Below are 27,936 nucleotides of genomic sequence, written 5' to 3' on the forward strand. Positions count from 1 at the left end.
ACTCTTTTGTTGAAAAGAGTCCAAAATGCAGTACTTGGATGCAATCTCAAAAATGGCAGAATAGTCTCTGTTCGTTTCCAAGGCAAACCATTCAATATCACGGTAATCCAAGTCTATGCCCAAGTAATGCTGAAGAAGCTGAAGCTGAATGGCTCTATGAAGACCTATAAGACCTTCCAGAACTAACACCCTAAAAAGATGTCCTCTTCATTATAGGGGACTGGAATGCAAACATAGGAAGTCAAGAGATACCTGGAGTAACAGGCTGGTTTGGTCTTGGAGTAAAAACTGAAGCAGGGAAAAGGCTAACACAGTTTTGCAAGAGAGTGCACTGGTCATAGCAAGCACTCTCCCAGGAACACATGAGACTAGACTTTATACATGGATATCACCAGAATGTCAATACCAAAATCACACTGATTATATTCTTTGCAGCCAAAGATGGAGAAGCTCTATACAGTCAGCAGAAACAAGACTGGGAGCTGACTGCGGCTCAGATCATGAACTCCTGATTGCTAAATTCAGACTTAAATTGAAGAAAGTAGGGAAAACCACTAGACCATTCAGGTATGACCTAAATCAAATTGCTAACAATTATACAGTAGAAGTGACAAATAGATTTAAGGGATTAGATCTGATAGACAAGAGTGCCTGAAGACTTAAGGATAGAGGTTCGTGACATTGCACAGGAGGCAGTGATCAAGACCATCCCCAAGAAAAAGAAATGCAACAAGGCAAACTGGTTACCTGAGGAGGCCTTAGAGAATAGTTAGAAAAGAAGAGAAGTGAAAAGCAAAGGAGTAAAGATATACCCATGTGAATGCAGAGTTCCAAAGAAGAGCAGGGAGAGATAAAAGCCTTCCTCAGCGATCGATGCAAAGAGGTAGAGGAAAACAATAGAGGGAAAAACTAGAGATCTCTTCAAGAAAATTAGAGATACCAAGGGAACATTTCATGCAAAGATGGGCACAATAAAGGACAGAAATGGTATGGACCTAACAGAAGGAGGAAATATTACAAAGAGGTGGCAAGAATACACAGAACTATACAAAAAAGTTCTTCATGACCCAGATAACTTTGATGGTGTGATAACTCACCTAGACATCCTGGAATGCAAAGTCAAGTGGGCCTTAGGAAGGATCATTACGAACAAAGCTAGTGGAAGTGATGGAATTCCAGCTGAGCTATTTCAAATCCTAAAAGATGAGGCTGTGAAAGTGCTGCACTCAATATGCCAGGAAATCTGGAAAACTCACAGTGGCCACAGGACTGGAAAAGGACAGTTTTCATTCCAATCCCAAAGAAAGCCAATGGCAAAGGATGTTCTAAGTATTGCACAATTGCACTTGTCTCATCCACTAGCAAAGTAATGCTCAAAATTCTCCACGCCAGGCTTCAACATTAGGTGAACTGTGAAATTCCAGATGTTCAAGCTGGATTTAGAAAAGGCAGAGGAACAGGAGATCAAATTGCCAACATCCACTGGATCATCAAAAGAGCAAGAGAGTTCTAGAAAAAACATCGACTTCAGCTTTATTGAATATGCCAAAGCCTTTGACTGTGTGGATCAGTCACAGATCAACAAACTGGAAAATTCTTAAACAGATGGGAATACCAGACCACCTTACCTGACTCCTGAGAGATCTGTATGCAGGTTAAGAAATAATAGTTAGAACTGGACATAGAACAACAGATTGACAGACTGGTTCCAAATAGGGAAAGGAGTACGTCAAGGCTGTATATTGTCACCCTGCTTATTTAACTTATATGCAGAGTACATCATGCTGAATGCCAGGTTGGATGTAGCACAAGCTGGAATCAAGATTTCTAGGAGAAATATCAAAAACCTCAGATACACAGATGACACCACCCTATGGCAGAATGTGAAGAAGAACTAAAGAGCCTCTTGATGAAAGTAAAAGATGAGAGAGAAGAAGTTGGCTTAAAGCTCAACAATCAGAAAACGAAGATCATGGCACCCAGTTGCATCGTCATGGCAGATTGACGGGGAAACAATGGAAACAGGGAAAGACTTTATTTTCTGGGCTCTAAAATCACTGCAATGGTGACTTCAGCCATGAAATTAAAAGACAGTTGCTCCTTGGAAGAAAAGCTGTGACCAACCTAGATAGCATATTAAAAAGCAGAGATATTACCTTGCCAACAAAGGTCCATCTAGTCAAGGCTATGGTTTTTCCAGTGGTCATGTATGGATGTGAGAGTTGGACTATGAAGAAAGCTGAGCGCCAAAGAATTGATGCTTCTGAACTGTGATGTTGGAGAAGACTCTTGAGAGTCCCTTGGACTGCAAGGAGATCAAACCAGTCCAGCCTAAAGGAAATCAGTCCTGGATATTCATTTGAAGGACTGATGCTGAAGCTGAGACTCTACTACTTTGGCAATCTGATGTGAAGAACTGACTCATTTGATAAGGCCCTGATGCTGGGAAAGATTGAAGGCAGGAGGAGAAGGGAATGACAGAGGATGAGATGGTTCAATGGCATCACCGACTCAATGGACATGAGTTTGAGAAAGTGTCAGGAGTTGGTGATGGACAGGGAAGCCTGGTATGCTGCAGTCCATGGGGTTGCAAAGAGTTGGACACGACTGAGCGACTGAACTGAACTGAATGGATGACCACTGGTAAAGTTAAACCCTACTCAATATATCCCTCCTCACTAGTGTTTTTATATTTTCCCATTATGCCTGTCAGTCTCCAGAAAGTAACAAAATGGGAACTCTATGCAAAGTGGTACAAACTGGAACTGCAAACTTTGGACAAGAAGCAGGTTTCATGCAGCTTCTGAAAGTGCTGCTGGGAAACCTACTGGCTTTCTAGCAAGAAGTTATTGAGAAGAGATACTCACAGTCAGAGCTCAGCCAGTTTACATTTGAAGAGATGATGGACGAGGGCAGTGACAGGGCAGGTGTGGTAAGAGGGGATGATCTGAGTATCAGAGGATTAAGAGGTCCATGAGAAAGCTGATGGTGCCCTGCATAAGTCTATAGAAATGATTGTCGAATATCAGGCAAGAGAGGCTGCATCATGCTATCATTTAATTTAGTCAGAAAAATTACTGCTTGCTCTGTCTCCCATTTATTATTTTTTGTTACATGTAATTAAAATTGGCAGAATGTTATATTATTTAGTTTTCTGGCATAAAATTTCAAAGAAACCTTTCTCTGATACATTATAAAATATGGGTCCATTCAACAGTGGATGGGCTGTAAGTTTCCTGACCCATTCCCTGGGTTAACCAGACCTGCCCTGTGGGAAGACGATGGCTTCTTGAAGCAGGTATGCTCCCATACCTGGGCTCTGTGACTCCACAGCCTAAGTGTTGCTTTAACAATACAAATGGAAAAGTAGTGAGCTTGCTCTGAGACATCAATCAGACTATCTGTTTGATGATGCTGTATTCATCATAGATACACAATAAAAGACATGGTTTCTTATTTCCCCTTATCCTATCAATATTTCTCCATATTTAAAAAATTAAACCCATTTTTTTAGTCAAGTAATGTTTTTGGATGAAGATGCAGATAGTAATAACAAGATTGCATAAAACTACATGCTTTTCTATCAGTGATACATCTTCACAGACACATGCACAAATATAGGTATTTCCAAAAGACAGAAAAAAATAGGAAAAATATATTTTAGTGGGTAATATAATTATATTTAAGAGAATCTGTTCCAAAATTCCTTATTATGGAGAAATATGAAAAATATAGATTGAGTGAGAAGCTAGCAAACTATCATTTATATCATGCTTTGTAGAGTTTGCAAATTACTCAATATAACAGCATGTTGATATACCCAAAGGGAAAAATATGAAAAATCTTAAAATTGCTGCCAAGGAGGGGTCTGGTAAAATTCAAAATTCATTCTGGATTAACAAAAATAGTTCAAAAGTAGGAATAACTGTAGATAACTGTTTCTTGAACAAGATAGTAACTCACAGTAACAGCAAATAATGTTCTTAATGGTGATTTATTATAGCCATTCCCACAATCATCAGATATAAAACTCGGATATCCACTACTATTGTATCTGACATTATTCTAGAAATTCTGGCCTTTGTAATATGATTTGAAACTTTTGGAAAAGAGATGAAGATACCATTACTGGAGACAATATGATTGTTTTCCCAGAAACTTCAAGAACATGAACTAAAACATTAATTTCAAAGGAAGTTCAATAAAGACCATCAATATGAGATGACTATACACCTCCACCAAAACAATCAAAGGCTATCTTATATATTAGGAATCATAAATTAGAAGATATACTCTAAGTAAGGACCATTTCACAGTAGCAAATGTAATACAAATAGAACGTGAAAGAACAAAACTGGAAAACTTAACTGAAATATAAAAAGGAATATCTGAATTTATGAAGAAATTATCATTTCCTGACTGGAAATACAAAATATTATAAAAATGTTAGCCCTAGTCAAATTAACTTACTGGTTTTAGTGGGGATTTTGGATGCTAAGCTTGGTAACGTACTCCAGGTCACTTGGAACACACCAGTAGGCTAGACTAACATTAGAAGGGGAAGACAATCTATGTAAACCACACAGGAGATGCCTAGACTTCCTACTTGTTCCTAGGATAACTCTTCAGTCACCCAGGACTGAAACTCCTGGACCACAGGGTCATGGAGAGATGGTGCCCTTCCATTTGCCCCTGTAACAGCTGAAACTGAAGAAGGTTAAATGATGGAAACTGACTAGGGTGCAAGTCATTTCCAAATCGCTTGTCTCCAGGCCCAGACTCCTTCATATTTGCTGTTGTTCAGTCGCTTAGTTGCCTCTGACTCTTTGTAACTCTATCGACTGCAGCATACCAGGCTTCTCTGTCCTTCACTATCTCTTGAGTTAGGAATGCCATCCAACCATCTCATCCTCTGTCACCCCCTTCTCCTCCTGCCCTCAATCTTCCCCAGCATCAGGGTCTTTTCCAATGGGTTGGCTCTTTGCAACTGGTGGCCAAAGTATAGGAGGTTCAGCTTCAGCAGCAGTCCTTTCAATAAATGTTCAGGATTAATTTCCCTTAGGATTGACTGGTTTGATCTCCTTGCTATTCAAGGGACTTTCAAGAGTCTTCTCCAACACCACCATTCAAAAGCATCAGTTCTTCAGCACTCACCCTTCTTTATGGTTCAATTCTCACATCTGTACATGACTACTGGAAAAACAATAGCTTTGACTATATAGACCTTTCAGCAAAGTGATCTCTGCTTTTTCATACACTGTCTAGGTTGGTCATAGCTTTTATTCCAAGGAGCAAGCATCTTTTAATTTCAGGGCTGCCATCACCGTCTACAGTGATTTTGGAGCCCAAGAAAATAAAATTTGTTACTCTTTCCATTTTTTCCCTATCTATTTGCCATGAAATGATGGGGCCAGATGCCATGATCTTCATTTTCTGAATGTTGAGTTTTAAGCCAACTTTTTCACTCTCCTGTTTCACTTTCATCAAGAGGCTCTTTAGTTCCTTTTCCCTTTCTGCCATTAGGGTCATGTTATCTGCAAATGTAAAGTTATTGACATTTCTCCTGGCAATCTTGATTCCAGTGTGAGCTTCATCCAGCCTGGCATTTCACATGATGTAGTCTGCATGCAAGTTAAATAAGCAGAGTGACAATATATAACCTTGATATACTCCTTTTCCAATTTTGAGCCAGTTCATTGTTCCATGTCCAATTCTAATTGTTGCTTCTTGACCTGCATACAGGTTTCTCAGAAATTGGGTAAGGTGGTCTGGTGTTCCCATCTCTTTCAGAATTTTCCAGTTTGCTGCGATGCACATAGTCAAAGGCTTTAGTGTAGTCAATGAAGCAGAAGTAGATGTTTTTCTGGAATTCTCTTGCTTTTTCTATGATCCAGTCGATGTTGGCAATTTGATCTCTGGTTCCTTTGCTTTTTAGCTTGTACATCTGGGAGTTCTTGGTTCACATACTTTTGAAGCCTTGCTTGAAAGATTTTGAGCATTACCTTGCTAACATGTGAAATGTGTGCAATTGTGCAGTGGTTTGAACATTCTTGGGCATTGTTTCTCTTTGGGAAAACAACTGGAAAACTGACTTTTTCCAGTCCTGTGGCCACTGCTGAGTTTTCCAGATTTGCTGGCATATTGAACCTCGCACTTTAACAGCATCATCTTTTCGGATCTGAAATTGCTTAGCTGAAATTCCATCACCTCCACTAGTTTTGTTCCTAGTGATGCTTCTTAAGGCCCACTTGACTTCACACTCCAGGATGTCTGGCTCTAGGTGAGTGATTACACCATCGTGGTTATCTGGGTCATTATGACCATTTTTGTACATACAAATACAGTTAAAATATTAGGACATATTTGGAAAATTTTCAAGACTCTTGACTTTTGGAAGTCTAATTGGAAGGTTCTGCATCCCTTCAGAACACTAATCCTTATCACAATCACAATTACCACCATCACAACCACCAACACTGGCACCACCACTCCTTATGAACACCATAACCACCACCAGCAGCCCCACGCCTCCTTTTGTACAATTCTTGATTGAGCACACATGTGTTCCAGGCACCATTTAAGTACATTATGTGTATTAATCAATATCACAGAAATCCTGTGAGCAACGCAGTAGTATTAGCCTAATTTACAGATGAGAAAAGCGAGGCACAGACAGATTAATACACTTTCAGAAGGCCACAGAGCTAGTAAGAGATGGCTCTGGAGAAGAGTAATGATTCTAAATAAGGTTGAGGACTGAGAGATAGAAGGGAATATGAAATATATATGAGAACTCAACTTTTCCTTCTGATTTCTAGAAGTAGTCTAGTTTCATTGCCAAATTTATTATTTTAGTAAACAAGATACAAATGTTCAGAGTGCTTCAGCTAATTGTAGTCAGAATAGTTTTAACCTACCTATTAACAATTTAGCAATCAACTAGGTAAAAGAAAAAGTTTCTTCAAGGAACATTCTAGGCAATGTTATCTTCCATTAATTGTAAAACAATAAGGATTCCCATAGGAATCCCAGTCATCTGGAAAGATGTGTAGAAACCTTTGAGGATAGGGTAGGACCTCCGTCTTCATCCCACCTGTCCCTTACTCTTGTTTGGACTTGTTGGCACAGCAGAACAGAGCCCTGGCATGATACACGCCTGGAGACGCTGAGAGGCCTCCTGGTGAGCACTGTTACCTCCCGCGAGTGTTTGTCTGCTGTTGCCGTGGCCGTAGGGCCAGAACACCCGGAGGAACCGACTCTAACACAAACCTCTGTACTTTCCTGCCTGGACAGTTTGGAAAATGTTTTCAGTTTATGAGTCTGCACTTCCTCTCGCAGACCCAGAGCTCCCTGACTCACCCGTAGGTGCAGTTGGGGTGGCACAGGTGACACACGTGACTGGCATCTGCAAACTTCCAGACCAGGGTGCCGTTCTCTCCCGCGACTCCAGCAGGGCAGGCCTTGACGCAGTGAGGGCCATCGATGTAGTGGGCACACTTCACACAGCTGCCTGGTCCCTGCACCGAGGCAGAAAACCATTTCACAATCAAGTATTTATGTATGTGTCTTTCAGAATGAAGCAACTTTTTACTTAAAATATATATCACCAAAAAAAAAAAAAAATCAAACAATGTAGAAATTCTTCAAGTGGACGATTTCTTCTCTGACTGTGTCTTGCCTGATGTGACCACTGTTAAAAGGTGAGAATAAAGCCCTCCTGACTTTAAATGTGTATTGTATATGAAAACATAAAAGAAACTGAACTGTGTGTTTTACTGGATTTTACTTCATACCTTGTGGGCATTTTTCCCTGTTCAAACACTGATTGGTCTACATGTGTATTCAAATCCTTATCGTTCAGATGGGCTTCCTTGTGAATCATGCTTGAAGCTGAGGGGCTTCTGTGGGAAGCTGTGCTTGCCAAGGCAAAGCTAAGCAAACCCACACCAGCGTTTCCCCAGTGTTGAGAAGGTAGCAAGTGTAAACACAGTGGCTGCATAACTAACTGTGCTGTGATAGATTTGCTTCTGTTTCTTAAACTTGTCAATACATTAGGGCTGCTTGGGTTGCATCCACACACTTCACAAGGGCTGAAGTAAGGTGGCTAGGGAGGGTCTGCCTGTTGGCCACGCACCCTTATGTCTCAAAGACTGAGTGTTCGCAGAGCGAGAACAATTAGATGACTAAGTTGATCAATATCACCAATTATTTTATTTCACGGATGAAAAGTTAACCCAACACTAACCTAAAAACCAGTGGTTTACTTTGTAACCAGCTATTTTGGCAGTTTGTACCTCAAAACTTATCATCATCTGTCTGATTCAGGGAACTTCTGACAAACATTTTCTGTCAGTAGATTTAGATATGACTGTTGAAGCTCAAATCCAAATAGAGCACCTCATATAAGTAATACTGAGAATTAACAACATGAACACATTGGTGTGAGAGGGATCTTCATTCTCACTTGCACTCACTAAAATATTACTGAACATGTAGAAATGAAGCTGAATTTTGAAAATTTTTCTCTGTGATTTAAAAAACCTCCTTCAAATAACTATAAACTAATGTTAAATAAGAATGTGGTAACATTTGATTAAGATGATAAAGCAATGGTGGCAGATGTCAGGAACAGTGAAGGCTGGTGGTCAGTGTGCCCTGTTCATAGTGCCCTGATCTGTGGTCTGAGACCAGGCATCACCGTGTGCATCTGAGGGTTGGACAGAGAAGATGAATCCTCGAGCCAGGCAGGCCACATGCCGACCTCCCCTCAGTCACAACCCCTGATGGCTGTGAGACGGGACGGGACGGGCTCAAGTGTGGGGAGTGGGCTGGATGGCGGTCTAGCAGCCAGAGGGTGATGGTGGTGGGTCATCCTCGTGGGTCTGCAGCTGATGCGTGGGGGTAACATCAAACATGCTCCTTACGCGTCCAGTGCAGGTCACATTCATGGCCTGGGGCAGGCATTCTGGATGGCACTGCACACACTCGGAATTCTCCACGAACTCCCTGGGCTCTCTGACAGGAGGAAGACAGGAAACTGGTCAGCGCATCCCTACAGACCCTGCTTCCAAATGCTGTCCGGGTTCACCTGTCTGAAGGTTCAGGTGACACCAATCAGCTCTCTTAGAAAGACAAAACAATTTTATGTAAAAGTCAAACGTCTGGGAAACTAGGACTATACTTCAATATAATAAAGTGATTCTATCAGCTGAATCTTCAGTTATCTTCTCCTAGAACAAAGCATCAGCTTCATTTATAATCAAAACGGCTTCTCTACATTTTTTCTACAGGCACAGTCTCTGAGTATTAGATAAGCCAACACATGGGAGAAAAGAAGATAATAGGCCTTAAAAGGCACCCCCTCCTATATCAGGTTCATGGATATTTAAGTTAAGCTGCAAAGAAATGGTAACTAGCCCAATACCTGGGAAAGGGAAAGAGAGCTAATAAAGTTTCCTTAATGGTTATTACTAAAAACAGTAAGAATGGAACACAGGTATGAAATATTTTGCTTGGACTATTTTAACCATTCCTCAAAAATGGATAGATTGGGACTTCCCTGGTGGTAAAGTGGAGAGAAATCTGCCTGCCAATGAAAGGGACATGGGTTCAGTCTCAGATCTGGGAAGATTCCACATGCCACCGAGCAACTAAGCCCATGAGCCACAACTATTGAGCCTGCATGCTGCGACTGCTGAAGTCGGTGCACCGGAGCCTATGCTCTGCGACAAGAAAAGCCACTGCAATGAGAAGCTGAGCAACATGGCTAGAAAGCAGTCCCCACTCTTTGCAACTAGAGAAAGCCCGTGTACAACCGTGAAGACCCAGTGCAATCAGAAATTAAATAAATGAATAAATAATTACTTGAGAAGCTGATGTTTGCTTGAAAAGACATGGTAGATGAGGGCAGCTCTGAAGACTGCTAGTAGTTAACTAGGCAGTGAGCAAGAAGTGTTCACCCCCAAAGATATGTTCCACGAGTCCTCTCAGGCAGTCAGCAGCAATTAAACCAAATGAGCCACGTGACTTTCCCCTGTGCCGCTTCTTGGGTCACCACACCCGCTACAGGGGCCAGTTTTGCAAACAGAGAAGGTGCTGCTGGACACCAGGATTCTCTAATAGGAAGACCCAGGCACCACTGCCAAGGCTACTTTAATTACCTTGTTGCTTCAAAGAGAAAAATGTTGAAAGTGTTAGTCAGTTTTGTCTGACTCTTTGCGACCCCATGGACTGTAGCCTACCAGGCTCCTCTGTTCATGGGATTCTCCAGGCAAGAGTACTGGAATGGGTAGCCATTCCCTTCTCCAGGGGATCTTCCTGACGCAGGGATCGAACCCGGGTCTACCACACTGCAGGCAAATTCTTTACCATCTGAGCTACTGGGGAAGCCCCTTCAAAGAGAACTGAACACTGAAAACAGGAGCTCAGCATCTGTTTGCAGCTGTAAGGACTGCACCAGTATTTCTTACTTATTGAAACAATACTATTGATTATGCAAATTACTCTGTTAGGTTAATGAGCCTATCAGCTACAGGAGTCCTGTGGAATTGAATTCATCCTGCTTCTGAGTATTTCTGAGCTGAGCTGTAGTCCAGGCCCTGATAGTGAAACAGAAAGGAAAATTTCCTAGAGCTATCTGTAACTCCTATCTTCTTTATCACAAAATTTCTCTTTTTCTTTATTTTTTAAAAATTACCTCTTCCAGTTGCTATCCTTACATTTTGTTTTCCTGTTAATTTATTTTAGTCACTATTTGAGATCATCCAAAGCCTTACTCAGTATCAAAATTCCCACAGATTCAACAGACTGTACTTTTTATTGACTGCAATAAATTCAACAAATGTTATACAAACTGTTCGTTTCTTTGTCCATGGTTATATTTAAAGTTATTTGCGCTGTTCAGTGTATCTTGAACATAAACAAAAATTAACCTGGAGCTGTGTTTTGACACAGCAGGAATGCTGTGCTTCAAGGATACAACTAATGGCCACGGTCTTGGTCATCTGAACCATGGAAGACCGTTCTGTTTGTCTTGGGAACTTTGTGCAGCTTAGAAAAATAAATTTCCAGATAAAGAGACTCTATAAATTGGGTTGGATTAAGTAATGAAAAATGTTTTTTCATTTCCTTTTGTGATTAACAATTGTCAACAGGGCTTCCCTGGTAGTCGAGTGGTTGACAGTCTGCCTTGCAACACAGGGGACACCAGTTTGACTCCTGGTCTGGAAAGATCCCACATGCTGTGAAGCAGCTCAGCCTGTGTGCCACAGTGACTGAGCCAGAGTTCTGGAGCTGTGCTCTGCAACAACAGATGCCACTGCGAAGAGTAGCCCCAGCTTCTTGCAACTAGAGAAAGCCTGCGAGCAGCAACGGAGACCAGCACAACCAAAACCAAACTACACACACACACACACACACACACACACACACACACACAAAACAATTGTCAACAAACAAAAAGGAAAAGAAAATAAAGGAAAATAATCACACTGATTATACACCTATAAAACAATCCTAAGTCTTATTTTTAAATCAAAACAAAGCAATTTAAAAAAATTAAAAAAAACAAAAAACAAAAAAACCTCTTACCCCTCTAGAATGTTGCACTTTCCCACACACTCCTTGCCACGACTGAAGTTCTGGCAGGACATGCAGTATTTGGGTCCAGGTCCCCAGCAGCCCTCTGATGAGCACAGTGGGTGACAGATATGGCCCGTGGCCTCTGAGAATACAGGGCGAGTCCCATGGTCAGACAAGGAACATTGGCCACAAACGTACACCAGTGCCCCCGGGAGAAGCAGAGACACGAGGGCTTCCAGAGGCCCGCCACAAGTCCCCTTTGCCCTGCTGGGTGCCAAGCATATCTAGATGGAGCTTGTCAGAGCTGCAGGAGCAGAAAGCGTGAGGGTCCTTGTCATGCATGTACGGGGCACAGAACCAGGAAGACACCCAGAACTTCACCAATTCTCTTAATTGCACTATGGTGTGAGTATCATTATTGCCTCCATTTCATCGATGAGGAAGATAAAGCCCAAAGATTTAAGTAAACTGATGAATGTCTCAAAGCTAGGAAGGGCTCAAGCTGGGATATGAACTTGGCTCTGCTTCTGCTGGTGGCCAGGATCTCAGCACAGGTGCAGGCACCACTTCAACAGCTGACTATGGCTGTGAACTCGGATCGGGAAATGCCAGCGTGAAATGTTCACCCGTTCCTGTGGGTGTGTGTGTGTGAATATGTTTAGTCATTGGGGATGGAATGAGTAGGGAGGGACACACAGCTAAAATGCCATAATCAATACTAAATTTTGTTCTGTAAATTACCAATAACTGATGGCCTAGACTTCAAGGCAGATTTATCCTATGAGATGAGAATTATCTAGAAAAAAATCTGAATGTCACAAAAGAATATACACATTTCCCTTAATTTGCTTCTTAGGAATGTAGAAAGTAATTTAAATGTTTGGGAGTAGCCTTTCAATATTCTAAATCAAAATAAATGAGCTGTTAGAACCATCTCCACAATCAACCAAAGTGATTACTCACTGCACTCTTTATCACTCCTGTTGTTTAAAATTTTGGTTTTCTGAGTTGAGGTCCCAAAAAGTTTTTTCCAGTGTATCGTATTTGCATAGCACAAGTTTCGATTTCCTGAAATTATCACATCGCCATCACTTATCTCCTTGAGGGAGCGTAATCCCAAGGATGTTATATCCAGGCCGACAACCGCAAGAGAAAACTGGCCGCTAAGTTGAAGAGAAAAAAAAAAATTGTGAAAAATTATGACAGCATAGCATCAACAAAAACATCTTTCTGTACCACTTTAGATTTACTACTGCCTTCCAGCTTGTAGTCAAGTAAGTCATGTTACGGAAGGTCTGTACTGCAACTTTGGAAAATTCCAAGTGTTTTTAAAGTTCCTCCAGGGAAAAGTTAGTTCCTTGTTCATTTAATATCTCTAACTCTAGTGGCAGACTAGGGGTTGAATAATTTATTAATGTCATTATTTATTTACTGCATTTTAACTTTGCTTGGCAATTGAGAATATGTTACCTTTTCAAATATCCAAATATACTTCAAAAATCATAGATTCAGCTTTCCATCCATCCACCTACCCACCCATCCATCTATTCAACCATTTATTGAACAAATATTTGAGGTAATATGTGACTAATTTTATTCTAATTCTAGGTTAAGTATGTGCTTCTTGCTCTCAAAAAGCCCTTTGTCTATTGATGATACAATCGTTTTTAACCCAGTACCAGGGAGTGGTGATGAGCGAACCACAGAGGCAAAGAGCAGGGGCACCTAAACAAGTCCGAGGAAGGGTCTCTGGAAGAGGTGATGCCTGATCATCAGGACCTCCAGAGCAGGAACTATGATATTTTCTTCACTACCCAACCCTGTGCTAGGTTCCTACAAGGGGACCAGGATGTGTTCATCACATGACCAGATGGAAGTTATTCCGACTAAAGGGAAGGCAGTCTTCCACGCAGAGAAGCACGTGACGGGCACTGAGAATCACATGCTGCTGCTGGAGCAGAAAGGTGGGACGGGGGTCTGGGCAGGGAGAAAGAGGCCAGAGCCTGGACCACTGTGGACACCACATGGAGGAGGCTCTTGTTTGTGATGATGGGAAACCACAGGAAGGAGATGTGCGTTGTTAGGAAGCTTGCTAAACACCAAGGTGGGAAACAGACCAGTTGAGACAGCACTGAATAGCGAGGCTGATGATGAAGGCACGAGATGACAAAATGTAAAGCGTAATCGGGAAACTCCTCTTTCTCCTTGTTTCTCTTTCTCTGCCCACTCTTTCCTCTCTGTGTCCCCCCACAGTCTGACTCCTGTGTGTTCAACTGCACCCCTGCTTTTAGTTATCCCTTCCCTTAGTCATGCTCAGGGGAGCCACGCCAGTGGGGACAAAGCTGAGGTCCTCCCTGCAGGGAGGTCTGGCAGGGGTCACATTCCCCAGGAGGAACTGTGTATCACTGGGCTTCTCAGCAAATGTTATAAATTAAAAAAATAAAAAAGTCAGCTTTATGTTTAAAACCCTAAAACTAAGCTGAGAGGTACATGCTAGTCACCCAAGAAAACTGACCTAAGTCTCTCATCTCTATATGAACTCTGATCAAAAGAAGTATTCCTGAGAACTCAGGGCACAGGGCCTTTCTGGGAAGTGATATTAGCTGCATGTTTAGCATCAGAGATGCAAAGCTGGAATGATTTTTGGAAAGGGATGCTTATTTTACATGCACTATATTCTGATTTTCTTTAATACTGCACAGTATTATGTAGCCCTCTCAGGTGTCAATTATGGGAAACAGTTCTCAAAACCAGATGTTTTCCAAGGCAGGTTGAATGAGAGAGTCCCAAACTTTGCCTCACCATAAAATTCATTATTACCCTTATTAAATTAAAGATGCTTGTGTGTGTGTGCGCGCATGTGTGTGTGTGCGCATGTGTGTGTGTGCATGTGCGTATGTGTGCTGGAGCTGGAAAAGTGGAAATCCTGAAAGACATGCTCAGTGCCTCTCAGGTCCCCTGAAAATGAGGTGCTGATGAGGGCTGCTGGCCTTAGTGCTATTCTTGCCCAAAGTACAAAACCTCAACCAAATCAGGAGAAAACACTGGCCATCCTACAAATGCCTGACCAGGACTTTTCAAAAGCCATGAAAGATAAGGAAGACAGAGGAACTATCATGAACAGCAGGGGACCAAGGAGACATGACTGTCCCTTGCAGTGTGGGCTGACCAGAACACAAAAAGAGTTCATGGAAAACTGGCGAGATCCGAGAAAGCCTGCAGTTCAGTTACAGCCATGCTGACGACGCAGGGTGTCACCGTCGGGGCAGCCAGGTGAGGGTGTGGGGGGACTCTCTGTAGTGTCTCTGCAGCACTTCAGTAGCTTTTACTTCAAGAGAAAAGACTCTACAAGGCTTTGGCTGGGGTCCACTTACTGTTGCTTCGTTCTGCCACGTATGATTTCCAGGTTCTCAAACGCATGGAGGTCAGTCCTGTTTTCGGGCCAGGCCTGAATCAGCAAAAACCCTACAAAGCAGAAGGAAAGTTCAGACACATACCACTTATAAATTTCTATTTTGTATGAGACATTATTTGGAGAAGGAAATGGCAACCCACTCCAGTATTCTTGCCTGGAAAATCCCATGGACGGAGGACCCTGGAGGCTACAGTCCGTGGGGTCACAAAGAGTCAGACACGACTGAGCAACTAACACACTTAATGGTACACACCTGTTATTTCTTTTACAGTTTTTAGAATGTCCAGTTCTTTCGGGTCCAGAGGTGCAGTACGTGTGAAGGAGTCCCTGAAACAAGTAACAGAGCCGTCAGTAACAACCTGCCGTGAAAAGAGCAGAGTCTATTTTTCTCTGGTATACCAGTAACTTGATCTTTACTTACCCCCTAAATGCTACTGGCAGGATATGAAGATCTCCACTGATGGATGTGCAGTTTCTGAAGTGTTTAATGTTTGTAGCATTTATGGAAAGTGTGTCTTTAAACTCACCGATTCCTATTCCGTTACAAACTGTAAAGAGAGGTGTTTATTCCACTCACATGTATTGAATTAGTAATAGCTGTGGTCCCTCAGGCAGACGGGAGCAGGAAGAGAAGTGCGGCCGCGGGAACCGTCGCCGCCGTGCTATCGTTCATCCACGCAGCAAACACTGCCAGGCTCGCCAGGGACCAGGCGCCATAGCAGGGTGTGAGGTTGCAGTACAGGAGGCGCTGCCTGTCCTCACTGAGCTTGCCTTCTCCTCAATTTTCCCCACCTGGCCAGAGTCCAGTTGCCCCGGAGGACTCCAGCTCCTTCTACACTACAGCTGCCCCCTGGGCTGTTGGTACTGCACGGGGATCACCCCCACTAAACCCTCAATGCCTTCCCTTGCCCTCATCTGGGCTGCAGCTTAGATTTCTAATGGAAAGAAACAGTATGCATAAATTTTTTAACTAAAAGAGCAAGATGCATCCATGGAAGAAAACCTTGAAAACACGGAACAAAGAGGAAAAAATGACTAGAAATTCTATTGTATAACTTTGATATTTTAGAAAATTTCCTTCTAGTTATCCTCCATGGTTATGTCACACCACATATGCAGTTTTTTTTTTTTCACTTATTATGCTGCGAACATTGTCCTATCAGTAACATATTGTCCTATCAGTAAAACCATTCACAAGCTTGGCATCACTGATGCGATGGACATGAGTTTGAGTAGGCTCCGGGAGGTGGCGATGGAGGGGGAGGCCTGGTAAGCTGTAGTCTATGGGGTCCCAGAGAGTCGGACAAGACTGAGCGACTGAACTGAAATGAACTGAACTGATCTTACATCATAAAGAATACTATAATAAGTCTTATCAAACAAACTGCTTTTCTTCCACAGGGCCTACTTAAGCCACAGGCTTTGATCTCTGTCCTACTGGGACATAAATCTCAGATGCCTTTTTCTGCACTCTGAGCTCATTTATTAATTTACATTCACTCCCTAATTTCCATCTTAAATGTCATCTCCCTCCGAAGCCCATTTATCTGTGTGGCTCTGCTTCTAGAATTCACAGTGCAATTGTTGGTCTCTCTCTTTCAGACTTTATCTTACTTTGAAGAATAACCATGGAAGAGCTTATTGTTCAGGGTGAGGTCCTCCCCTCCCTTCCCCAGGCCTCACCAGGGACCTGGTAGCCCTGTTACCCCATCTCCTTCTTCTCCATTCTCTCTGGAGTTCCCACTGCTTGGGCTGCCACCTGGCCATGGGGCCTATCCCATCAGCCCCATGGAACTCCAGGCTTGCTCTGGAATGCATATACCTTGCTGTGGGTCTGGGAATGGGGTGGCGAGGCTTCCTTAGGATTCCAAGGCTCTGGCTGACAACAGAGTGAGGCAGCCTCAGCAAAACAAGCCCCGAGGCAGATCCCTGCTGATGAGAACTTGCCTTTTAATTACAGGTTTGGAAGAGAATTCTACATGTTTGAGAGAATATTCAGTCTCTCTCTGCTTAGGCGTGATGGTGATGCTGGGGTTACCTTAATTCCTAAATATGGAGACAAACTGTAATTCACCTCTATATCTATCAGATCTGGAGTTGTGGACCATCAACACACATGTTCCCACCTTTGTTTCCCAACATCTCCCTACACAAAGGGATCTCAGTTGGCCACTACTCCAGGATTTGAACTGTGGGTGGGTAGAAAATATAGCATAATGATTATAGGTGAGTCAAAATGTTTGTTGAGCACAAAATTAACAGACCAAAATCAGAAATAATCTGCTTTTATTGATCCATTTGAGGATGCTGATAGCAACCCTCTGTCTTCAGCGGTTGAACTCACTTACTTCCTCTCCGGGTACTACCCTATGTCTCATTTTCTTCCTTGCGTGTTTCCTTTGCCTGAAGATTTCCTGGAGCCGAAGGATATTCATTCCCCAGGGCGCTGACACGCCTGCCACACTGGGAGCTCATAGGTCTGACCTCAGACTGAAGCCCTGTGAGCTGTCCCAGCTTATCTCTGCCAATCCTGGCCATTGGTCCCTGGGCAAGTCATTTAGATCCTCTGTGATGTAATGCCTCATCCGTAAGGGGGATTGAAATAGCACAGACCTCCTAAAGAGGCTGAGGGACTGGATGACATGGAGCATGGAGGCTCAGTTCGCCCCTGAAAGAATACATGGGTCAGTGGTCAGTGCCAGCTGAAACCACAGAAACTTCTTAGAGACGGTGGCATCTGAAGCAGATGTTCAAGTGAGCAGCTGTTCACTGAGGCATTTTTTTATAGCAGTAAACTAGTGGAAACAATCTAAATGGCCATATAGATCATGGGACAGGGATTGTGGACAGGGTTAAGCAGAATAAGGAAGAGTCACATGATGCTATCTGGAGTGATCTCCAGGGGATGCTTAGAGTGTAGATGTGTCTACTGTGCCCAAAGGGCCTCGACACCAGCTGGGGAGGCTCCATGGGCCACATCAGAGTGAATAATGTGAGGAGGGACTATCATAAACTGAATAAAAAAGGGTTCAGTGAGCTCACATGGGTACTAAGAAAGCTATTTTAGAAACGGAATGTCCACTAGCAAATCTAGAAGAAATGACAGAAATAGGAAGTCACTCTTACAACTGCCAAGGGATGCAACTTCAGGCGAATCATCGGTTCTGCCATCGAGGTGGCTTAGTCACTCAGTCATGTCCAACTCTTTGCAACCCCATGGACTGTAACCCAGGCTCCCCTGTCCATGGAATTCTCCAGGCAAGAATCCTGGAGTGGGTTACCACTTTCTTCTCCAAGGAATCTTGCTGACCCAGGGATCGAATCCAAGTCTCATGCATTGCAGGCAGATTCTTTACCCCTGAGCCAGAGAAGCCACAGAGGTAATGACATGAGAGTTGTACACCCCGGGTGGGGACACTCTCTACCTGCAGCACTCCATCTGTGTCCTGCCCCGCAGAAAATATGACCCGGCCAGACAGGGGCGGTCAAAGCAGCTGGCCTTGACTCTTCACAGCATCAGAGAAAAGAGGGCTGAGAAACGATCTTGAATTAATGAAGAGCCTGGACTCTTGATTGAAAAGAAGCTAAAAAGGATATACTGGGATAACAGGGGAGTTGAAATTAAACTGAAAACTAGAATCAATGTTAAACATGGGATAAGAGTGAAACTGTCTTTTGTTACTTAGGAGAATGTCCCGTTTGTACAAAAGTGTGTTAGCCAATGCAGGGTGAAGTGTTATAATACCTGTAGTCATCACAGGACTCAGAAAACACACACAGAGACACAAACACGGAGTGAGAACAACGTGGTGATTACTGAAAACTGATGAACTCAAGTTCAGGACATATGAGTGTTCATTACACTATTTTGCAGTGTTTCTGGGTGTTTGAAAAATGTCAAGATTAAAGATAAAAGTGCAGGATAAGAAGGGATACGTTGGCACTGAAGACACCCCAAGGATAGAGCACAGCAGAAAGGAAGGAACATGTTTCCGTGCTTGGAGACTCCCTCAGATCTGGTCTGAGGATGATGCTGAGGGTCTGGGGGCAGGGAGCCTAGCCGTGACTGGAAGCAGAGAGGGCCCTGTGCCCACGCCGGGCAGCTTCCCACCTTTGGCACAAGGCCCGTCACACTTTTTGCACTTGCGGACACCATCTTCCTCTACCTCCTGGCTGTCAGAGCTGCAGGCGCGGACGCACGAGCCGTGGTCTGTCACCACGTAGTTACCTGGGGACAATGAGAAGAAGGCAGTGAGAGGGGCACCAGGTGTTCTGGGCATAATGACCCTGGATGGCGGCTGATCCTCTGGTTCAGTTTGCTTTAAGGACAAGAAGGAAAAGCTGCAAACAGGGAGGAATGGGGTTCAAGGCGTTCATGGCCTCCCCATCAGGCTGCTGCTCTCTGGTTACGATGCTGAAAGCTTCGTATTTATTTTAAAAAGTGACCTGAAACAAAGGCCACTCTTCTCTCGGCCACCCTCATTCCCTCGGGTCTCGGTGGGCGACGGGGTCCACACTCTGCCTCGGCCCTCACTCAGGGAGAAGTAACTTGTGTTAGTAATAAACTTTTCAGGAACTCTCTCTCTGTCTTTTGACTTCCCCAAGTGGATCCTCGAACCACTGGATGTTTGTCTGGGCGTTTACTGGATGTTTGTCACTTTCCTTCTGTAAACTGTCTGCTTATGTTCTCTGAGGCTCTGAGTGGTTTCCTGTAGCTTTCAAATTCTCTCAAAGATTATATCTGGGTCACAGTTGTGGCAAAGTTTTCTTTATTTTGCCATTTACCTAACAATGACTTTTTGTGGAGTTTTGTTGTTGTTGTTGTTGTTGTCGTTCCAAACTTTTAAAATTTCATGTTCACAAGTCTGGTACTGTAAATCTCCCCGTCATAATTGTTCTTAAAAATAATTTTTTTTTTTAGTTAATCTTCCCTCTTGAAAATCACTTCCTCTCCTATGAAATCACTCATGTTGCCATTTCCCTAAATATTAGAGTCTCCTGTAAAGCACAAAATAAGCAAAACCCAAGCCCCAATAATTAAACAAAGCCAATCGACAAGCAAAAAGCTTTCTTCTGTGCTCCTAGTGGCACAAACATGCCCAGGTTGTTAACAACTAAAGGAGGCCAGTCTTCTGACCTCTCTCTCATTTAGGCCTTATAAACACCTGCCGAGTGCAAGAGCCAAACAGGGAAATGGCCCAACGGCCATGGGTCTGTGCCAATCGGACCATGGAATGTTCTGGGCAACCATGGCTGGGCTCAAGACACAAGAACCAACTTGGGGTCAGCCAAGGTGATGAGGTCAGCCATCACCTCACCTGCCTGATACTGAAATGAATACAGGGACCCAAGGATCCCTGAGTGGGGGATATGGGAACCTCAGCAGGAGACAGAGCGAAAACAGGTACCTGACAATGAAGGGGCTCACAAGGGACACTCACGGGGACACTTCTTGACACAGGTGGCGCCAAAGCTGTATTTCCCCAGCGGGTTGACCTTCATTTCGTAGGTGGTAGGGTCATAGAGCATGAGCGGTGGACATGTGTCCTTGCAGGTGGCTTCATCACGGAACCTGCGGCAGACCTGCCACGGGAGGGGTGGTGTGATTGTTAGACTCCACGGTGAGCGGGGCCACAGCCCTCTGTGTCCAGGTGTTTGGTCAGAGCAGACGCCTAGAAAAGCATTCTCAACAGGGGCAGAAAGACTGTTTTCTTCAGAGCATGGTTTTTCTTAAATACACTGTTCTAGCTGTGATAGTTTCGAGGAGATTATGAGGAGGGAAAAACACATCTCTGTTAACTTTCAAAATGAGGCAGGAGTTCACACTCTAGAGCAGTAATTCTACAGTGAAATTATTCCGCTTAACTTACGTCCGATTTCCCTTCTAAACCACACTTGAGGATACAGTTTTGAATTTATTACTAAACATAGGGCAATTTGACTGGGGGCTGTTGTGCAGAGGGAATCAGACCACACACAGAGGGGTCCTGACCAAGAGCCTGGTGTTGCCTCCCTCCAGCAGCCTGGCAGAATTGCCTCAGACCAGGGGGTCCAAAGCCCAGGGCCCCTCCAGCCTCTGGAACACTAGTTTCCCTGTTCCTAAAAACTATAGACTCTTCCGGGTCCCACTCAACGTGAGTCTCCCAGTTTGGAACTCACTCAGTGCTGACTTTGGGACCCTGTCTGCCTGTTCTGGGGTCTCGGGACACAGAAGGTACCCATAATCAGCCGTGTGGCACCAATGGCCCATAGTGACGCTAGAACTTGGTCAAGCTTTCCGCAGTCACAGGGACTACAGCGAGGCCTTCAGCATCCTCATGGGGTGGGGAATCAGCAGAAAGCATCTGAGCCAAGCGGAAAGAGCAGAGGCTTTAGGGGGTCCAGCTGTCCTGCCCCTGAAGATCTGTGTGATCGCCTAACTTCACTTTAGGGGTGAATCGCCTAACTACCTTTTAGGGGTCCCTGCAGCCTCAGCTCTCTAGGTTGTAATGAGAATTGAGTGGACAAGAAATGGTGGTGACGCTGGTACTGGCCACAACAGACATGAGGGACAAATAACACACAGTTAGTATTTGGCTCATTCTATGCCCTGGTCTCGGGTGTTGATGCCGATGTACATCGTGCCCTTTAGACCACGTAACGGTAGGTGAGATTACATAATTTATCCAAGGTCACCAAGCAGGTGGTGAAGGCTAGTCGCTGAAAGATGCTTTGTTACCTGGCGGCTGCAAACATCAGTCAGCACATTTCAGTCAAAGGGAGGCCCCTGAACTTTGGGCCGCAGACGCTGCGGTGTGTCTTACCAGGCAGTCGCTCTCCCGTGGCCCCGTGCAGCCAGCGGCACACTGGTTGTGGCAGCAGTCACTGGGGGACCTGCCGCGGCAGCGCCCGGAACACTGCTGGGCACAGATGATTTTGGTCACTGAAAGGAAGCAAAGGCCACCGTGAGCTGCGGGCTCAGGAAGGTGGAAGGATCACTTCCCAGGGACCCTGGGAGCATTTGCAAACGGCGATGAAAGACTGATAACAGGATGAATTTAATGCTTCTACACTTAAGTTCCCAAACATGCATGTTCTGCTAAACTCAACTATCTTGATCTTTCTTACTGTATGTTTTCTTTTTTCTACTTGTTTTTAATCACTTAGGAGAACTGACTCAGATTGACTCTGGACTTTCAGACTTGTTAAGCTAGAGACTGACAAGAATTGGGTTTTGAGGTCACAGAAAGTATGTACAAACAGCACAATGCCTGCCAGAAAGCAGCTCTTAAAAGGGCATAACAAGCACATCCAATTTGCCCTAAACACAGATCAAGCTGGCATGTCCTGCGATTTCCTGGCCATTCATGGTCTTAGGCTAGGATTCCCACAGAAAAATCCCCTTCAAGAAGCTGCTCTTGCTTCTCTGGAGGGGGGTACCCAAAAGAGGGGCAGGAACAGAGAGGACACAGGAGGTGTCGTGATGCAAGAAACAGAGACAAGCCTCCATTTCCAGGAAAACCAAACCTACTGTTCAGAGAGAATGCCTGCTGGCTGGGTGGTGGGCCTGCACTGATTCATGCCAGGCTGGAGTGCCAGCAGGAGCCCATGCTGGACTAACCGCACGCAGGGAGATGTGCAAGACTGTCATTCATGTAACTGCTAACATCTGGCCTTAAAATCAACAATGCTTAGAGTCTTCAAAGGGAAAACAAATATCAGTACCATCAGCCAAGTGTGAGGGGAGAAGGTGGCCAGTGAAATTCTGTTCCTGACTCACATTTCTGGCAGTTCTCCTCCCCAGCACCCCAGCAGCTTCTGTTGAGACAGGCTGGATCACACTTCGAGCCTAAAATATAAAAGTAATAGTTAAATTCATATCACAGGGAAAGGGAACAAGAAACTGACAGCACCTGCCCAGGCTCTAAGCAGAGCTGCAGCCTAGAAACAAGAGCTTTCAAATTTCTTATTCTCTACTTGTTCAGCTGGTTGGTTTGTAAGATGATTTAAAAAGACTCTCATGAGGGAAAAAAAAAACCAAGGGACTTAAGATATGTCCCAAAGTCTCCTACAGTCAGGAGAATTCAGTCTCTGGGAGAATTTCAGTTTGAAACAGAAGAGATGATTTGCCAAGTGATTGTGGGACGAGGGCACCCCTTCAGTATGACCAGCACGGTTCACAGTTGATCCCAGGGGTGAAAGGCACTGGTGCAATGCTGGTGCTTCTCAAAATCCTGAAAGATGGGCAGCTGAGCCCCAAACGGATGGTGTCAGTCATACACCGGGAGAAGAGACAGAGACGGAGACGAGACAGACAGAACGAGAGAAGCCTAAGAGGAAAGAGCGAAAGTAGCAGGTAGCTTTGTTCAGTGTGGTGATGTCTGTACAGCGATACCACATTATTTTCCCTGTTACCCTATATGTCATCATATTTTCAAATTTCTATTATAAGCACATGTTTACAGAAGAAAATATTTAAAATAAAAATGTTTAATGACATCTTTCCATAACACAGGAAATATTTGCCAATTAAAGAGTTCAAAGTCTGTTTATGATTATATTCTTAAACTTCTGTGACAAAAAAAGAATCACAGAGATTATTTAATATATGAGTAACAGAAAAAAGCAAAAAGAACTGAGGATCATCCAGAGGTAATCAATATAGGCATAAGTATATCTATATATAAGAATTAATATCACATTACATATATTATAACTTAATAATTAATGACACATTATGACAATTTTCCATGCCTTTAAATATCATTCTACCTAACATGAATTTTTAATGGCATGGCTATACCACAATTTATTTAACCAATCTCTTATTTTGATATAAGTTGCTTTAGACATAAGTTGCTTTTGAAATTTATTAAACACAAGGATATAAGGAATATGCTTGAACAAAAATATTTTTCTGCATTCTTTACAATTTTCATTCCTCTCATTTTTTCCTTAATATTCCTAGACATGATGTTCATAGGCCAGAGGCATGCATACTTTGAAACTTCAATACATATTGCCAAAATTAACTTCTATGCACACAAGTAGACTATGTAAGTTTCTGTTTTTTTGCCAATATAGGCATTGAAAAATCAAAAGGAGCATATAAAAATGACACTTCTTTATTTTATTTTAACCATTTGTAATAAATGACAAATAATATTTTACTTTATTTTTGGCTGTGTGTGTGCGCGTGTGTATGTGATGGGGAGAGGGGAGCTGCTCATGTCCTTGACCCATTTTTGGAGAGGTAGTCACCTTTTTCTTAGGATTTAGAAGACTACGTTACATAGTCACATAGCAAGAATGCTAACCTTTGAAAGGCAATCAGATGCTACACACTATTTTCCTATCTGTTATTAACATTTTTTATATGGAAGCTTTCTTTTATAGTATCTAACTTTGGCTTTTATTCAACTCGATATTACAAATATTTATTTTTATGTTTCTTTCTAGCACTTACATATACACTCAACATTTTTTATGTTTAACATGCATTTGGAATTTACAGTGGTATATGAAGTGGATTATAGATTTATTTCAATTTCCTCTTTAGTAAACCTACCCATTCTAACTTCAAATTCCAAACTGCATCAATAATAACATAATATTAAGTAACATAATATTAAGTGTTTTCTGTCCATAAAAGCCATGTCCATAAAACACTTAAACCACCTTATGAGATTTTTTGGGTAAAGATGAAATAAAACAAGCTCTCAGAAGTCATCTGTGACCTGAAAGCACCAGTTGAGAGGAGCAAGACTGTGAGTTTGTCCCTGGTGAGGCAACCAATGAGGGAAACACAGGTAATGGGTGATGGCAGTTTTGTAATTTCCAATGCGACTAACCTAATATCCTTAGTTCCTTAAAAAAACACCTGTTAATAGTTCTGTCACTTAAATATTTTTCCTTTAGTAGTTACATTCCAGAATAATATATTAAATAATTAATTCTTTTCTTATTTGCTTACAATGTCATTTCTTTATGGACATTTGATTCAGCTGCCGCTGCTGCTAAGTCACATCAGTTGTGTCTGACTCTATGTGACCCCATAAACAGCAGCCCACCAGGTTCCTGTCCCTGGGATTCTCCAGGCAAGAACACTGGAGTGGGCTGCCATTTTCTTCTCCAATGCATGGAAGTGAAAAGTGAAAGCGACTGTCTTATTTGTCTATGGCTTATTTTTATATGTCTACTCTTAAACCAATACCATCTGGGTTTATTTCTCGTAGCTTTGTAATATTTGAATATTATTATTGCATAAACCTGTTCACCATTTGTCTTTCCCAACACTGTCTTGCCAGGTCATTTCTGCAGCTATGGTGTGAGGAGGGCAGGTGAGCTACTTTGGGTACCTGATTTGATCTATAGCAAACCCATATTAGGCTCACACCCTTTCCATGTCATTTTTGTTGTTGTTGTTGTTATTGTTGTTGTTACAAATTTACACAATTTAATTTACACTGTTCATCAGATTGCTGAGCAAAGGCTAACCTCCATCTCTGGAAAATGTAAAATTTTACATTGTAAAAGAAAGCTTTTGCTTTCTTGCAAGCAAAGTAGGTCAGTTGGGTATCTGTTGGAATAATACATTTACAAAGTCAAAGGGTTCAATGCCCATGTTCACAGCAGCATTTTGGCCACAACTGTCAAAAGGTGGAAGCAACTCAAGCAATTCAAGTGCTCATTGACAGATGAATGTATAAACGAATGAAATATTATTCAGCCATATTAAGGAAGGAAATTCTGACACATGCTCTAACTCGGATGGCTCTTGAAGACACTGTGTTCAGTGAAAGAAGTAAGCCACAAAAGTACAAATTTGTCAAATTTGTCACAAAAGGACAAATACTATGTGATTTCACTCATATAAGGGACCTAAAGTTGTCTAATTCATAGGCTGAAAGTAAGATGATGGATGCAGGGCCTGGGGGTGGAGAGTTAGTGGTCAGTGGGGACAGTTTTAGTTTGTCAAGAGGAAAATACATGATTGGCAGTGATGGCTGCACAACGGTGTGAATGTACTTAATGCTACTGAACTGTACACTTAAAAATGGTCAAGACGGTAAATTTTATCTTAAAGGTATTTCATCATAATTAATCAAATCAAAGGAAAAGCAAAAAACAAAGCAGCTTTAGCTGATGTTTAAGATGCATATCAGCTTCAAATTCTAAGACCAAAAACACCAAAAAAAAGAAAAGAAAGAAAAAAAAGCACCCATGTATCCACTGCACAGTTGTAGGAAAACAGAGAAGCAGGAAATGGTGATGGCTTCTTATTTTAAAGGCCTGAAAGGTGAGGGAGATCAGGAAGGGTGCAGGCTACTTGGAAACTGGGGTCCTCAAAGTTTCCCATGAGGTATGTCAAGGGTGCTAACGGGGAGCCTTGACCTGCAGCGTGGTCCTGGCCAGCTGCTCCCTTGCATGGGCTGCTTTGTTGATGAATAGTGGGGACTGGACAAGCTTATCCCCATGTACTCCTTAGTTCTGCCAGGCACTCCATCCATGTGGGAGTGCCTGGGACCTGCCAGGATGAGCAGGAGGGCAGAGCTGAGCCCCAAAGCTTCCACAGGGCCTGGCGCCACTTTGAGCCTCAGCAGAAAATCGGAAGCTACAAAAGCCTGGTTAGTCTCCTCAAACAGGATGAGGGAAGCCCCTTGCCAGAGTTGGCACGATGGGCTTTTCTCAATGCCACATGAGAGCTCAGCTGCCCTGGCGGGGGGTGTGTGTGTGTGTGAGAGAGACCTGTAAGCAAGTGAGCTGTCACCATGAAAAACAGACCTATTCCTGTCTTAAATAGGTGCTCTTCTAGTGAGCATATCATCTGTTTACTACTTATTCTCGCTGTAGATTCATGTAACTTAACATGAATTGTAACTTCTCTGGCTCCCACCCCAACTCCACAGCTCCGCCCTGCCTTATGAGCTGCAATCCAGGGGTAGGGGGAGCACTGCGGAACACTTACAGTTGCCCTGCTGGTTCTGAAAGTCCCCTGTCACGTTACTTAGAAAATCAGTGTTGATGATGTCCCGCCACTGGATGGTCTCCATGTTGCAGAGGACAGGGTTGTTACTGAATCGCACGGCACCTTGCAGAATTTCTGCATGAGAAAGGAACCCCCATGAGCAAACTTGCCATCTCTTAAGTATGCATATGTTTCTTCACATTTTGCCTTCTGTTAAGAGATGGCACCATGCAAATGAGACTCCCTGGAACTGCAGTGGGGCAGTGGAAAGTGAGCTGATGGATTCCTCTATGGAGGAGTTGGGATTCCCCTGCATTGGATCTTTGAACAATGAATGACCAGAATTTAGAAATCGGGGGCCATGGGAAGATAATGTTTTAGTCATGTAGCATGAATGACAGGTATACAGTAAGTTGGTGGTTCCCAGGGAGGATGGCTGGTCCCAGCTGTACTGGAGTTACCGTGTGATGACAGTGTGAAAGGGTAGATGGGACAGGAAGGGTGGGTGGAAGGGAAGATGCTGTGAGGTGCTTGGGAAAGTGGGCGAAGTGGAACAGGAAGGATCTGGATGTGTGATGAAGAGGCTGGGTGGCCAAGGGAAGGCAAAGGCATAAAACTGTTCAACTGCTCAAAGGAAGAGTTGGAATGACATGAAGCACCAGGGGTGATAAGAAAACTTGAGCTGGAGCAGAGGGCAAGTATTCCCCCATGACACTTATGCAAACATTTACTGAATGGCTTCTGTGCACAAAACATGGCAGCGAGTGCTGTGAGGTATGTGGAGATGAATGATTCCTGCTGGCTCCTCTGTAAGAAATGACAAGCACGTGAGGGGCAATGCACAGTCAATAACCTCTGTTCACAGAGGGCCAGGACCCATGACGAGGCTGGCACTGTGCCAGCTGGTTTCCATGCATGCATGCTCAGTCCCTCAGTCATGTCTGACTCTGCAACCCCATGGGCTGTAGCCTGTTAGGTTCCTCTGTGCATGGAA

General features: G+C 43.4%; 1 protein-coding gene across 1 annotated transcript in view; it reads right to left on the reverse strand.

Moving 5' to 3' along the window:
- EGFR (epidermal growth factor receptor) overlaps window positions 1-27,936 on the reverse strand; it is a 212,706-nt gene that overhangs the window by 41,000 nt on the left and 143,770 nt on the right. Inside the window, exons 4-15 of the mRNA XM_018067044.1 lie at window positions 26,943-27,077; window positions 22,755-22,823; window positions 21,799-21,917; window positions 20,437-20,578; window positions 19,107-19,223; window positions 15,417-15,543; window positions 15,249-15,322; window positions 14,955-15,045; window positions 12,544-12,743; window positions 11,590-11,722; window positions 8,925-9,015; window positions 7,360-7,517 (exon numbers count right to left, since the gene is read on the reverse strand). Coding sequence (XP_017922533.1) covers window positions 7,360-7,517; window positions 8,925-9,015; window positions 11,590-11,722; window positions 12,544-12,743; window positions 14,955-15,045; window positions 15,249-15,322; window positions 15,417-15,543; window positions 19,107-19,223; window positions 20,437-20,578; window positions 21,799-21,917; window positions 22,755-22,823; window positions 26,943-27,077 — 1,456 coding nt within the window. The remainder of the gene's footprint in view (window positions 1-7,359; window positions 7,518-8,924; window positions 9,016-11,589; window positions 11,723-12,543; window positions 12,744-14,954; window positions 15,046-15,248; window positions 15,323-15,416; window positions 15,544-19,106; window positions 19,224-20,436; window positions 20,579-21,798; window positions 21,918-22,754; window positions 22,824-26,942; window positions 27,078-27,936) is intronic.

Source organism: Capra hircus, chromosome 22 (genome assembly GCF_001704415.2).
Source record: "Capra hircus breed San Clemente chromosome 22, ASM170441v1, whole genome shotgun sequence".
Taxonomy (NCBI): Eukaryota; Metazoa; Chordata; class Mammalia; order Artiodactyla; family Bovidae; genus Capra; species Capra hircus.